This window comes from Pithys albifrons, chromosome 9, assembly GCF_047495875.1.
Source record: "Pithys albifrons albifrons isolate INPA30051 chromosome 9, PitAlb_v1, whole genome shotgun sequence".
NCBI classification, from domain to species: domain Eukaryota; kingdom Metazoa; phylum Chordata; class Aves; order Passeriformes; family Thamnophilidae; genus Pithys; species Pithys albifrons.
In genome coordinates, this window is record NC_092466.1 from 398402 (window position 1) to 414143 (window position 15742).

The 15742-nt window shown below is 46.8% G+C and overlaps 1 protein-coding gene across 3 annotated transcripts in view; it reads right to left on the reverse strand.

Moving 5' to 3' along the window:
* INPP5A (inositol polyphosphate-5-phosphatase A) overlaps positions 1 to 15742 on the reverse strand; it is a 195029-nt gene that overhangs the window by 55517 nt on the left and 123770 nt on the right. For all 3 annotated transcript variants that reach the window (XM_071563901.1, XM_071563902.1, XM_071563903.1), the window contains exon 9: positions 6042 to 6126. In XM_071563901.1, the coding sequence (XP_071420002.1) occupies positions 6042 to 6126 (85 nt within the window). The remainder of the gene's footprint in view (positions 1 to 6041; positions 6127 to 15742) is intronic.

The window sequence follows — 15742 nt, forward strand, 5'->3', positions numbered from 1 at the left end:
GCTGCCACTGCAAACTTTACATTAATGACACAGAGTTTTCTTCCAGCAACACTAAATGTGCATCCAAACTTAAATAAAAAACAAGGCTGTTCTTTTTTAACAAAATATTGATCTTCGTTCCTTAGTGCACTTTTCTATGACTTTTGAGAATAAATATTTTCAGTTAATAATCTGTTAGAGGAATTTTCTTAACATTTTAGGATACCTGCACATACATCAGAGATTTTGTGCATTCAGTTCGTCAACTCTCACTGTATTTCTGACTCTATCTGATTTTCAGATAGACACCACATTCTTGCTTCCAAATTTTGCTTTTGATAAGCAAGGAAAATATCATTCTTTAATATGTGGTGGAGGTTTTTTAAAAAAAAATCCTTCTAGGCTTCCATTTATGACAATGAAAATAGGTACACACATGCTGTTGATATACTGCACAAATGCAGAGTGCAAGCCCTTCCTTCCTCCCCCCCTTTTGTTTTATACCATTGGTGGGTGCCTTTCAAACACTAGTGCATGATTCATCCACAGATGTTGAAATTTGTATCAAAGTAACACCCAGGGATAAACTGAAATGTAAAAGGAATGAATTTTTTTCAGATACATCTATTTCTATCAAAATGATATAATTCTTAAAAAAGGTATTTTATAGCATCTACCCCCGTGGTATTTTGCCTTGGTTAAGCTGATGTGTTTCCATACTGGATATAAGCAAACCCCCAGTCAATAGGTGGCTTTACTTACGTAGTTATTACAGACTTACACTATGCATTACAACAGTCCACTAAATTATTCAAATTACACCTGCTTTGATCAGAATAACTTTGCAGTCCAGATGTGATTATAGGTTGGTGATACCCATGTTTTTCCAGCCCCAGTCCCTGTTCCAGCACGAGCCCCCTGCCCTGAGAACAGTCACCAGCCAGTGCTCAGCAGTGGGTGTGGAGTGAAGTGACTCCTGCTTTCCGACCCCAACACTTCCTGCGTTACCGCTGTACAACCAAGGGCATGTCTGGGGGTCTGACAAACCCATCTCGCTGTGCTGGATAATGAGCACATCATGCAGCAAGGATGACTCTGCCCCACTCAGACAGAGGAGCTCTGTTACACCTGGGCAGGCTGCAGCTGACACTGAGACAGGCAGCAGCACCGTACCAGCTGGGACCTGTTGCCAAGGCCATCTCTCCACGCCTCTGAAGCCTCAGCCCTGGGACCTCTCCACCTGGGGGATGCTGCCAGGGCCCCTGCAGGTAACTCTGGCTGCTTTGCCGGGAACTCACAGGTCCCCACACGCTCCAGAACTCCCTGTCTTGCTCCCAGCGCTGTCCCTGCTCATTCCAAGTGTGGAGCGGTGCCCACACCACACACTGGGAGCTGCCCTGTGCCTTGGGGACCCCCTGCCCTCAGCATTGGCCCACGGGTACAGCCCCGGCAGCGGGAAACAGGACGGCCCCGTGCCAGCCACCCCTGCTGCCAGCAGGTGATGGAGGGACGGACGGACGGATGGATGGATGGATGGATGGATGGATGGATGGGATGGATGGAGGGATGGGGGATGGATGGAGGGATGGATGGATGGATGGATGGATGGATGGATGGATGGATGGATGGAGGGATGGATGGGAGGACGGATGGACGGACGGACGGACGGACGGATGGAGGGAGGGAGGGAGGGACGGATGGGAGAAAGGATGGAGGGATGGAGGGATGGATGGATGGGAGGACGGATGGAGGGCTGGCGGGTGTAGGCGCCAGGGACAGGCGCTGCTGGCACCACTGTCACCCGCCGCCACCACAGCTGAGGGAACAGCTGCTGCCCACAGCCACAGCCACGGCCCAGCCTACAGACCGCGGCATTAATTAGCTTAATGATGCTCTGCCCTATTAGAAAGCACGAGATAATTCTATTTAATTTGTGTACATTTTAATTAGGGCCCCGGCAGTGCCAGGTTTGATGAAGGCATCATCTCTACCGTTCTGCCCTGTCACCGTGCCTGTGTCAGAGCACAGCTGGCGCAGGCAGAGCTGCCCAGCCCCGCTCAGAGCAGCCCTGTGAGTGTCACAGTGTCATCCTGCACACAGTGACGTTGGGAGGGACCTCTGCCTGCTGGTAGCAGTGTCATCCCTTCCTGCAGCCACCAATTAAAAGCAGGTTTCTGACCACATGCTCCGAGACCCTCGGGGGCCCCAGAGGAGGCAGCCAGAGAACAATCCATTCACTCATCTCTCCCCTTACCCGTGATGGAAGTAGAAACAATTGCATCATTTAATTTACTATTGCAACGAGGATATGGCTCATTGGCCCCTCGTTGTTTTGAAGATGGATTTAATTAACCTCCTATGAATCTTGCCAATAACCGTAGCAGCATCAGGATGGAACAGAAGATGTCAAAAAATCAGCTGCAGGGCTGGGTAATGAGCATTTCTCAAGCTTGCTCTGCTGAGAGGACTCATGGCTACAGAGCTTGGCCCCAGCAGAGAGCTGAGGAGCAGATTGAGTTAATACACTGCTGACTGACCTCTGGGAATCGAAGCTCAGGTTTGCTTTAGACCACTGAGAAAAAGAGAGGTAATTGAATAATTCCTAATAGCCACATATATCTTTAATGTAGAAGCCATTTACAATCACTGGAAAATAAATAATTGCAATTAACTACACTGTTAAGTAAATCTACAGTCCCTTGGGGAAGCAATCTGCATACTTTTATAAGTCTGGCTACAATATGAAACTCATCACAGTGTCTATGAGAGTAATTTATAATGAACATTTAGTAGGTGCCTCAGATGTGTTGCTGCCATTTACATTCATTAATAAAACTCTCCTTATTAGACCTATTGGAGAAGACCTGAAATTGTATGCATTTTAATTTAACAAATCTTTATCACACTTTCATTTTACACAGGATTTTCCCCCCAGAATTTCCTTGAGTTTGTAAAGAACATTAAAATATCTATGAGATGAAGGTTATTTACAGTGAACTGAGAAGATAAAACCAATCCAGAATCTTGTGCTTTTCTAACCAGAATGCAAATATGATCTGAAGCTTGTCAGCTTTATTTATTTATTTCGTGGTGTGCAGGTTTATCTCAGAAATAAAGCAATGTGGGTTTTCTTTTACAAGGGTGGCTTAGTATCACTTTACTGCAGGAGGAAGGGAACTGTATTCCAGTTTTAAACTACCAGCCACTGTGGAGCAGGACCTACTGCTTGGCCATGAGTTAAATGGATGCAGCTGAGATCCCAATGGACAGGTGCAGACACCTGCACATCGTAACTGCCGAGGAAAGGCACTTTGCTTTGGGGCAGGGAAGCACAGGTGCACATGCCCACAGACAGCTACACATCTCACAGAGGCCCAGAGGGACGTGCCAGGATATGGCCCCGATGGTGCTGCCAGAGTGGCTCAGGAACTGACACAGCAAAGGCACTCGAAGACGCACTGGAGCCACTTCAGCAACAGCCCCTGGACTGTCCATGTGCCGGTAACAACCCCCCGACTACTCCAGCAACAGGAAAGCAGATTTTCCTAGCAAGGAAATCAATATGACTTAAGGTTCCCATAAATGTTCAATAAATAATATATTAATGATTTATTGTTTATTAATTATGAATTAATAAGCACAACGCTTGTGGCATCTGATTTAGGACACTGCATTTTGGGGTCTGGACTCCACATTTTCAACAGCTCCCAGATACTGCCTTTATATGGCATAACTGAGAGAACCTTTACAAATACATTTTATTCTTTGTGTTTGTTCTAAGCCCAGTGTGCATTTCCACAATATATTTCCACACATATTGCTTGCAGCATCTCAGTTTCCAAGTGTTCAGCACACTGTGGTCTCAAGGGGGAATTCAAAAGGTCAGCAAGAAAAGCAGAGATAAATTTCCTAATATATACAAAGATGTCAGGTCAATGGATTAACCCTTAAAACTCCCAGTATTAACTCCACTGCTGAACAGTCCAGAGGGTGGTTAATACCCATGTGTACAGGCACATGTTCTCAAATGCCAGAAAGGACTGGGATGTCCTTCGGAGCAGGAGGTTCCCAGCTGAGCACAGGCTCACCCTCAGGCTGGCACTGAGTGCTGGGGACCTGGGGACATGAGCACCTCTGGCCATCCTTGTTCCTCCTCTGCCACTGCAGCTGTGCCCGGCCCTAGCTGGCTCTGGGAAAATGGCACAGCCGAGTCACACCACCTGCAAACCACTCTGTGAAGGGATTTGGGCTGGTTGTACATATCTCACACACAACTAGGCCATCAGGTCCTATCTCATACAATTCCTGCTGGAGATGGCCTGCAGCTCTGCCTTTCCAAACGGTTCTCTGGGATGTGACCTGTCTCCCAGGAGCTGACAGTGCTGTGCTCTGAGTGCTGAGTGCCCAGGGCTGTCCCCAGCACAGCGCTGGGCAGTCACCTCTGTGGAGCAAACTGCACGAGACAACTGTTTCTTAAAGCTTTTGGATCTGCTGACATATGAACTGATAAACTGCAACAAGTGCAGAACACTACAAAACAAACTTAATGTGACTTTACCTGTGCCTGTGTGAATTATACATGGAAGTTTCTAGATCACCTTTAATTATGCTTAATTAATGTTGCAGAGGAGCTGTGTGAAGTTCTGGTTAATGGAGTACGTTGCTTTTCCAAAAGAGCAACAGAAAATCTGTATTATTCTACTGCTTTGTGCACTCACAGAGGCACACGTGCTACACCTGTGTACTCAAATGCAGCAACACTGCCCAGCAGCAGTAAAGCATTCCCAGGAAGCAGAGCCCTGTGTCAGGCTGGGAATCCCCAGTGCACAGGCAGGGATCTGCTCTGCAGTTTGCACCCTCTGGGCTCAGTGACAGGATTCTGTTTGACGTGGTTCACTTTGAAACTCACAGATATAAATGTAGAACTCTTAATCCACTGGTACCAAAGCAAACACCCTCTGCAGTTTCAGTCCTGCAGACTGCTGCCAGTGAGTGAGACAGGAAAAACTTGGAGTACCCTCCATCAGTACTGGGTGCAGGAGGTAACTCTGCTGCAGAGCAACTGGCAGGTGTTCCCAGGTGTTCTTAGGAACATCCTCAGGAATACCATCACACCACTACTGAGGAAAAACCAGGCCTATTAGTTCAAAACCAAGTGCTCTCTGAACATGAATGACAACCAGGGCAGCTGCAGCACAGCAGAGCAGGATTTAACCCTTAACATATGCAGTAAGAAGCTGTATATTCTGAATTAGTGGCTTGACTTTCATTTCAATTATGCTTTAAGCTTGCTCGTTAAATGACTGCACTGTATCAAGGAGTCCAAGAAGGAAGTTATTGGTTCCATATGCAGTGCTATAACATCAAACTCCTGGTTTCCAACAGATGAAGGAGCCTAAGAAAGGAGAAAGGCACCAGCCCTGGATGGGGGGAGCCAGCCTTTGACACACAGGACATTTACTTCCCACTGTTTGATTTACAAAATTACAACTTTCAGCTTAAAAGATACAGGCCTGCCCCCAAGGACACAAAGGAGACACTTCAGTACCTCTGAGAATTGAAGTGGGAAAACCATGAGATTAAACTGGGTTTCAACCTGGGTATTATTTCTGACCCCACATTACCTGGAGCTGAGCTTCAGCAGTCAAGGTAATCTCCACTGATAAAGAAAAAGGTTTAGTACATTCTTTTTGGCTTAGTACAAATGTTCCATCACCTTCCACACTGAGATGCTGCTGCCACAAACGTTTGCACTGATGGCTGCCTGTACTTTGCACTGTGGACACTTGGGAAATGCCTCTCCATTTTTCCCCAGAGTAGAAACGTAACCCAGCACTTCTCTGCTTGCAGGAAATGCACTGTGAGCACTAAGGAGATGGCAAAAGACAGAACCATGCAATGTTAGTTACCTGTCAGATGTTCCTGTTAAAAGTAGTCTTGGCCAAGTCTGATGTCAATATTAACATTACTTTGTTAAGTCATGTTTAGCTTTTCCACAGGAAAAAACATTTGAGAAATCAAACCTGGTAGTGTGTACAATATAAGAAAAAGACAAGTCCTACCTCAACTACTGCTTTGGCATCCAGTCTAAAGTTGAAATCTCCAAAGACAAAATATGAAACTTTCTCAAACCGCTGATCTATAATTCTGGAAAAAAAACAAAAACAGAACAAACCTGTCATTCTTTACACACATGCAAAGATGCACAAACACACTTATGTTGTCTTTAAGCACAGGCTCAGAAATATGTATTGGAATCATCAAAACTACCAGTTTATACTGGCCCAATACACTAACAGTGTTTTCCAGTTGATTTTCTTTGCTTATCACCAGTGCCTGCATTTGGCTTCCCCTGCCTGGCTGACAGAGCAGCCTGGGGGAAAGCAGGTTTGCAGCAGTTTGCTCAAGTCACACAGAAGCAGCATTTGGACACCACTGGAAGGGCATCATGGAGGTCCTCCACACCTTGGGAAGTTTGAGGATATGGCTTTGGGCTGGGCATCTAAGAATTAGGAACTCCAAATCAGCAGTGGGTTCAGAGCATGTCTGAGCTCACTGATGTCCAAGTAACGTTTCCCAATGTCTGTGAGTACTCCAAGAGCCACATGAGGAGTAATGTGGTAGGGCTAAACATCCATCATCCCACAGAGCATCCCGGGCTCCCAGCTCCGATACAGTTTCCTGGAGACAGCTCTCTGTGCTGTGCACAGCAGATTTTTCCTGGGGCTGTGGCTAACACCCAATAGGTGATCCCTCCAGCTGAGCACTGCAGATTGACTTTTTTCTCAAGCCTTTGCTCAGTCCTGCCCAGAGAGATATGGTATTACTGCCCATCTTTCAAGTCTTGTGTTATTAAAAATTGTCATTATATTATTAGCAGATCTATTATTAACAACGGTTGTCTGGCACTCCCAACAATGTGCAATTTTACAGCTTCTAGAGATCCTGACATTTGAAAATCCACTGAGTTACACTTACTTTCAAACCAGGAATCAATACAATTCATCTCCTTTCAGTCGCTGAGGAAGGTATGAAACAACCAAAACTGCCACAGTCACACAGAATTTACAGAGACAAAATGCACAAACCCCATCCCTGGTGCCCTGGGTGGGCAAGGTGTGAGAACTAAGGAACAAATGCAAGCAATGGGCTGTGAGCATTCTGGGAACACATGACCATGGGGGTGTTACCGTGCCAGAGAGCCCAGGGGAGCCCAGGGCCCTTGCAGACAGACCAGGGCTGTCCAGCAGTGCTGGGCAGGAGCTTCCCGGACACGCTGCCCAGGGAGGAGGCTCTTGTTTCTGGGGGCTTTGTATGCCCTAATGCAGTGCATCCCCTCAGACTTCCCCCAGCTGTAAGGACACAGCACTGATCTGCAGGGAGGGGCTGCTGCTCCTCTGAAACACCTCACCTGCTGGTCAGCAGCAATCCAGCACGTAAGGAATACTATTCTATGGAAAACAGAATGTGCATTGGGCCTAGGACAGTGATCGCTTCAAGCAAATCTCTTGCAGAAAACTTTGCCTTTTCCTGTATGAAAATCTTCAATCCCCCGTTCAGCTGACAGATTACTGCAGGCACTGCCAATAAATACTGCCCACTGTCAGCTCCCAGCGAGCCCTGAGACAAACCTGTCACTCCTGACCTGCACAAAACATTAGTTTGATTAGTGCCCTCATGGCACATTGAAGGAAAATGAGAACTTAAGCCATTTACAGTGCCACAGTTTGCTAACACTATCATAGCAAAATTGGATCCACACTTAAACACAGAACAACTGATTCTGCTTTGCCAACTGCCCTGATTCATATTTCAGCTTTGGCTTTGCTCATTGTCTCTTACTGCTGACAGAGGAATGACAGATATTGCAGGAATGACATCAAGGTCCATAGAAGGCCTCTTAAAACAAACTGGGATTATGAGAGCCATGCCTGTGATTGTATTATGCAAAGACAAATTTTCCAAATAACAGACTATTCCAAAAACAGCCTGTGAAAATGTCTCCAAACCGATGAACAAAACCAGCTGATTAGTCTGCTTCTGACCAGTTAATTAAAACTCAGTAATTTCACAGTCCTGCACATTACCTGATTTAAACATGACTTGCATACAAATAAATGCCAGCTTTACAACTGATAATTTTATCCAGTTTTCCCCTTGTAGCTTGTCTTGTTGGACATTTTATAAAGAGTGACTCATGCCAGACTGAGTAAGAGTCCAAACATGAACTTCTCCAGAATAATGCTCCAAGTGGCTTCTGACTTGTCTCTTTTCACAGGTGGTGAAATTCAGGTGTAGAGGAGAATTCCCAAGAGCAGCACAGCACGAGACTGACACATTTAATAACTACACACAAATACTTATTAATTGAGCTGGGGTACCCAACAAGGAAATACCCTTTAAATGACTCAACTTAATACATGTATGTAACCTGCAGTCCTTGTCTTGGAACTTACTATTAGCTCAAGAGTCCCCACATCTAACCCCTCTCTCTGCAGTTCTGGGCTGTGACAGCTGTGCTGAAACCCTTCCTGGTGCCTACAGTGCCCTGAATCAATGGCACAAGAACTCGGAGAGGCTGCAAAGAAGATGGCAGTAAGGAAGAGAAGAGCAATATCCTGGCACTGAGGGGACTGGCACAGAAATGGGGCCAGGCTGCCCAGGGACACACAGGGCAGGCGTCAGGATGGGGGTGAGAGCTAAACAAAAGTGCTCTGTTCCTTGTGTTTCCATGTTCTAAGCCACAACAAGCAGAGTTCAGCATGTGTACAGGCAACAGAGAACTCATAAGATAACGTTTTTCAACAAGAATGAGTGCTTGCAGATGAACTAGGAAGGCTTCCACATCCATGTTACTCTCCTTTGCTATTTGTTTCTATAAAAACACACTTCCTTTAACCATGAATCAACTAGTCCTTCAAAAGTGTTGCCAGGAATCACTCAATGGAGTGATAAATCTGAACCATATAAAAATAAGTGGCCAACCCACGTCACCAGCATAAATCCTGTGGTTTCAGTGGGAAGACCCAGTGCCATTTCCTTTAACAACTTTCACCAGAGCATCCCAAAGGGATGACTGAAGGCTGTATTCCTGCATACCACAGCGTAGCTTATGACACAACATGTGACTCAGTTAAAGATTCCATGACTGTACAGAAGCCACGAATATTTCCCTCCCACAACTCTCCACAACACACACAAGAGACCATCGCTGCCTTTGCTGGCCGTGCTGCCTGGGATCTGTGCAGGGCCACCAGCAGGGCCACCAGCAGGGCCACCAGCAGGGCATGGCCACTAGCAGGGCATGGCCACTCAGGGTGGAGCCAAAGCTGAACGCAAATGCAATTGACAACTTTTCCAACAGATGACAGCCAAGAAAGAGAAGTCTGTGTTTTTGAAAGGCTGAAGAATGTGTTCACTCTCAATCTTTGCCCTTGTTCCAGAAAGAATTGCTTATGGGAAAAGAGTTTGTTTGCACTTAGAACATACAACAGAAAGACCTTTTACTTCTGTGCATTTTGGAAATCAATATAACAAATACAATCTGGCAAATCAGCACCACTGGAAAGAAAGCACGCTCCTGTCTGGGCTTACTCATGCCTCTGGTAAACTTCAGAGTATACAACTGTAAACACCACAGATGATTTCTCTTCTTCCACAAACACAGAACTTGTAATTGCATGTGGAGTCCTTGATAAAAGGTAAGATTCCTCACATCTGGAACACATCACCTTAATGATTTTGCCAGTTTCAAACTAATTCCACATTTTTAAGTGATAGCTCTACACACTAAAAGTCTTCTAGACTGGTTGGATTTGTCTCTGTTTCTTTTTACATTTTGTTGTATTTTGAGAAGAGGCAGATGAGTTGAGTGAAAGAGCTGAAGAGCTCTTCAGACATGCCAGGGCAGTAAGAGAAGGAAATACTGAAGCAAGTGTAACTTTCAGTACAGTTTACAGTCCAAGTTAGTCACATGCTGAAATGTTTTCAAATCCATGGTTCACCCATTTTTTAGGACTAAACTCAACTGTCATTACTAAGAATGCAAATTAATGCTAAATTACTATAGCAATTTCTTTGCTGCAAAATAAAGATATGTGATTCTTATTTTGGTCCAACAGCTGCAATGTGGCTCCCACTGGGCATCAGCACGAGCTTTACAGGCCCAGAAAGAAGTTCCTGTGTCTGCACAGGAGATGTCCTCGCTCTGCTGTGTTGGTCAGGCTTTAAGCAGACCCCTTCCCCTCAGCAGAGCTTTTGGCGTGGCAGACCCTGACACCTGCCCTGTGGAAAAACCGGCTGTTATTCTGGGAGCATCAGGAGAATTCTGAGAAACCTCTGGCCTCCCTGAGCTGTGGCCCTGTGCAGCTCCATCCTGGGCTGGGCAGCCTGGCTGGGGCAGGAGCAGGGCTGGACCAGCACAGGTGACCGAGGCAGAGGTCACACAAATGCCACAGTGGAAGGATGTGCTTGGGGCTGCTCTGGCTCAAACCACTCTGCTGTAAGGACACTCCTCTCAGCCCAGATGGAGGTGTCAGGTACGTGGACTGTAAGGGGCAAGTCTTCTCAAAGCCACTTAGGAATGCCCCATTCCTACCAAGACTAAAGCAAAGAGCTGGCAGAGGTCCCTCTTCTCAATACTACTGGAAATCTGGGTCTATTTATTAATTTCAGTTGCTAAACAGATCAGGAATCAGTACAATCCTAAAATGAACAATTATGTATTACTGGAATCACTGAAATCCTCTTGTAATTTACTTAATTTTAAAGTACTCATTAGAGTAGTTTATAATTACAGTTACTTGATGAAAGGCACCTCTTTAATAAGCACTGTATGGAGCACTGTATATACACTTCAAAGCACTGAAATTCAGCCAGAAAATAACAGAACACTCAGAAACAGGACCGATTTCCCCTTGCTTTCATACTTCTCCCCCTCCCACACTGTGGCAAGAACGGAAAAGACAAGGAAGTGGCTAAATATCAGCAATTTGGTCATGGAAAAGAGCAGCTGAACATGATTCAGTGTGACAAGAGGCACTGTGATTTGGCTAAACCATTTCTCAGGGCACTTTGTAAGGAGGATCAGCAGCATTATTCTTTTAATAGCCATGTCTAATGCAATAGCCAGCTGGGTTTTGTCCCAGACCAAGGTATCAGCATCAGGTCAGAAGGTAACATTCTGTTTACATGATTATTTCCTAAAGCACTTATCTTCTCCTCGGTGTGAAAGTTGACTTTTCTGTTTGTAAGGAGGCCTAAAGAATTGGGGGAATGGGAAAAATTAGCTACACTGAGCTGGAGCTGAATGGCATTAGGTGGGAGGTCTGGGAAGGGCTGCGGCGGCGCTCAGCAGGACACCTTATTAGCCGCGTCACCGCAGTTCATTCAGCCGAGCCAGAGCAGTGTCACCAGCATTCCCACACAAAGACAAAGTTCTTCACACAGTCTATAAACATGCCTCCCTGGCCAATTCATCCTAACTTGACACGGCTGAAAAGAGGGGCTTGAGGGTTTGGGGTTTTTTTAAACACAACAATAACATAACAAAACCAAACCAAACCTGCCAGCTCTGCCGAGCAGGCTGAATGGGGGAGAAGGAGGGACACTGCTGCGTTCCTTGGGAAGGAACAAGCCAGAGATCAAGCCGTATTTTATTCAGTGAGCAAATTTTTATAATAACTAAATGTATTTAAGCTAAATACCAGCTAATATGAGCCCCTCCATCTTCCTCGTGCGAATTCTGGAGCAAGATGCCGTGTCTCCACAATCTCCTTATTTCTGTGCATTACCCATGCACGGAGTCGCAGACACAAAAGCTTTTAAAAAGGACAGAGTTTGGGTTGGAAGGGACCTTAATGACTGCCTGTATAAAATGTCCCTGCCTAAGGAAAGGAACATGAAGGTCACAACTAACACGCAGAGATGAGAAGACTGCTCACTCCTGGCTGTGGCCAGGGTTTCTCAGGTGAACTTGCTCACCTTCTTTGCTGCTGAGCTGAGCAGAGCTGGGTCACAGGGGCTGTGCTGAGCTGAGCCAGCAGCAGCAGTGCTGGGCCCATCCCCACAGGGGCTGCACAAACCCTCTGGCACCTGGGGCTGTGGGAACCTGGACCCCGACCCCACTCATGGCAGGAGTCACAGCACCAAAGGCACAAGCAACTCACCTCTATTGGCCAGTGAGGGTCTTACCCTGACAGGAAACGTTTACAAAGAGTGGGAAAAAAAAGGCAGAAAATTACTTGGGTCATCTGATTGGTGGGAGCCAAGAGCTGCTCTGGAAGGCACAGGTGGCCTACAGATACAAAGGTGGTACACACCTTCTTTTCCACGGATCCATAATGCCCAGAGGAGCAACAACTCCTGCAGTGGCTTCTGGCAGAATGCCAAGAAACGACAACAAGGAAAACTCTCCTGCCACTGCCATGTCAAGGAACTGAAGACCAAGACAATGGAAATACTGGGGTTTGCCTTACACCAACCCAGACACAGGGCTGCTGTGTGGCTGTTCAGATTTCCGCTCTTCCTATCTCCATCGCTTTTCCCTAAGTTGTATTTGGAGATCAGCTCTCACACCTGCACCTCAAGAACTGGTCTCAAAGGGTCACCTCTGGCAGAGGTTTCAGAAACAGCTCTGAAACAGAATCCTGTCCTCTCCTGCACATCACCTCCCTCCTGCAGCCCTGAGAGTGCTCCGTGCGCACCCGTTTGCAATTTCAGATAACACATCTGGGGACAAATTCCAGAAAAATCCCCATCAACTCTGAGTACAAATTACCTGGTTACTGACTGTCTAAGCGTGCCTCAAAAGCCTTGATGGAAGTGCCTTCATTGGCATGCCCAAGATGGTGTAGCACTGTCATTAAAAAGATAGTTTATAATATTTTTGTGCCTTGTTCTTTCAGATATAATGGCTAAAACCTATTAATAACACCAAAACATCTCAAAAGGTCAAGCACCATACAGCAAGATGAAGGGAATTGTCAAGAAGCTTAGGCAATCATCTTAGCACTCAAGACATTTGCCAGGGCTGTTTAACTAATATGTGATGTTCACTTTTAATTTCAATATAGTGCCATTTGGGCAAAAATGTTGTATTTTTTAATTAATTACAATGTCAGCAGCTATTAAGATTAAAAGAAAGACCACATCAATAATAAATACTTAATCCAAAGAAAGGATTACAAGAAGAGCAATAAAAATCAATTTTTAGAGCTGGAAAACTGTGACTTTTTCCTCACTTGACTGGTATTTTCATTATATTGACAAAGCCATGATCTTACCTGACACTGACATTCGCCTAATGAAATAGCAGCCCTGGATAATGATGTAAGGACTTGTCAGTGTTGCTGCAGCCCAACACACGCTGCGGCCCCGGCACTGCCGCACACGGACACCCCGGGTGCCTCAGCCGATGGCAGAGAAGCTACAAGAGGAAACCAGAGAAACTGGACATCTTTTTGGAACATTAACATCCTTCTGCACGGCTTCTGAGCTCTTCAGGGTCGGTGACACTTGGTGCTCAGCAGGCAGTAACTGCGAGATCTTCATCTGCATGAAGCCACGACACCGCAATTCTCCCGTACTGTTCCGCAGGGCTTGGATGTGGGGAGTGAAGCCAAAATCCTGTGCTCACTTAAGTGTCAAAAGTGCAAATAGTGAGCCAGAAATAGCCAGGATATGCAGTACTGGGATACTGATCCGTTAACTGCTTAAGGCTGCGAAAAGTAGTTTTTGTGACAGATCTAGAAGAGCTCAGACCAGAGGCACTGTCTGTCCTGAACAGCTCACCCATGGGAACAGTGGTGGGATGGTTAAGGAATTTTGCCAGATTTGTGTCTTGCCAGACCTGCAACCAGCCCCTTTCCCAGCCCCAGCTCCTGTGGTGGCTGTGTGAGCAGTGGGTGGTGATGGCCACGTTACCCACGGGGCGCTGCCAGGGACAGATCCCAGCCTGCCTGAGGGACAGCTGGGCTCAGGGGCACTGTGAATTCAAAATAAACCCAACTGCTTCTAGGACGGGGCAATGCAAATGCCTCAGACCCAGAGAGGCTTCACTTGCAAAGGACTAAACAATGCTCAATGCTCAGAAAAGCTCACGAGCAACCAATTTTACATTATCCCTTTGAAAATCACACTACAGTGGAGCACTGAGCTAAGAGAGGGAAGAAACAGGGGGTGGGTGATGTGACAGAAACGTTTGAAGTGCTAAAGAGAAGGGAACGACCTCTTTCCAAAGAGCATGGTGATCCAAAAAGTTAGAGCTGTCAACATCAGGTTTGAACAAAGAAAATTCCAGTGGCTGTAGAAGCAGTAGGGCCTGTTTCCTTGTTGGAGTGAGACACTGAATCACCTTGGCTGTGCCTTAAACCTGGCACCGATGGAATGAAAATAAAGCAGCTCCATAAAACGTGAGGTGGCCAAGCCACTGACCTGTCCAGACACAAGCAACATCTGCCCAGCCAGCCACAACCTCTCCAGCTCCTGTACAGGCAGGCAAGCGACTGGAAGGGCTGCACCTCACATCTGGGTGTTTCCCTGTTAGGGAGGAACTCAGTCTTTCCAGGACACTGAACACAGGATGCAGAGCCCACAGTGCTCCCACCTTCCTGTGGGAATCAGAATGTCCAAGGTGGCCACTGGCCTGGTGCCCACAGGCTCCAATGGGAGCAGACTGGGGCTCTTTCAGCCATTTCTCCATTTTATAACTAGCAGCTCACAGCATCAGCTCACAGGCAGCATTGTAAATAAAATCACAATAGCAATTTATTTTCATTTCTCTGCAAATGAATAAGAATTGGATCAACAGCCCATATAGATCCTTCTTAATTGAATCATAGCTATCCTGGAAGATTATATGGCTATAGGACAGGAGATTTGAAAAGGCACAAACCACAATGGATGCTGATGTCAGTGTCACCTTTAGCTGGACACTAATGACTGCTCTTCATCCAGCTCCAGTCTCTCTAAGGAACAAATTACAGTAAACAGAAAATATAACTCAATGAGAATGTGGCACACTCTGCACATTCTCATATAAAGCCATTTTCTGAGCAAAATCAAGCAGGCGGCAAGTTATTTGCAGCCATTTCTTTTTTAAGAGCCATTCTCTTTTCTTCCATGGTGTGTTTAATTGCACTTGTGCTCCCAGGAGTGGGACTGTGCTACAGCACACCAAACCTCTACTAGAAAGACACAGCAGCCAACGGGGCAGCTCTGGGAGATCCTGTTACTGGAAAACAGGCAAAAAGGAGTAGAGCCCTAAGGGAAGGTGAGGTGACTGCCATCACCCACACCCACACCCACACCCACCCACCCCTGACTGCCATCACCCACACACACATCCACCCACCCCTGACTGCCATCACCCACACCCACACCCACCCACCCCTGACTGCCATCACCCACACCCACACCTACACCCACACCCACCCACCCCTGACTGCCAGCACCCACACCCACCCACACCCACACCCACCCACCCCTGACTGCCAGCACCCACACCCACACCCACACCCACCCACCCCTGACTGCCATCACCCACACCCACATGCACTGAACCCCTGACTGCCAGCACCCACACCCACCCCCACGCACCCCTGACTGCCATCACCCACACCCACATGCACGGAACCCCTGACTGCCATCACCCATACCCACACCCACCCACCCCTGACTGCCATCACCCACACCCACACCCACCCACCCCCTTACTGCCATCGCCCACACCCACACCCACCCACCCCTGACTGCCATCACCCAC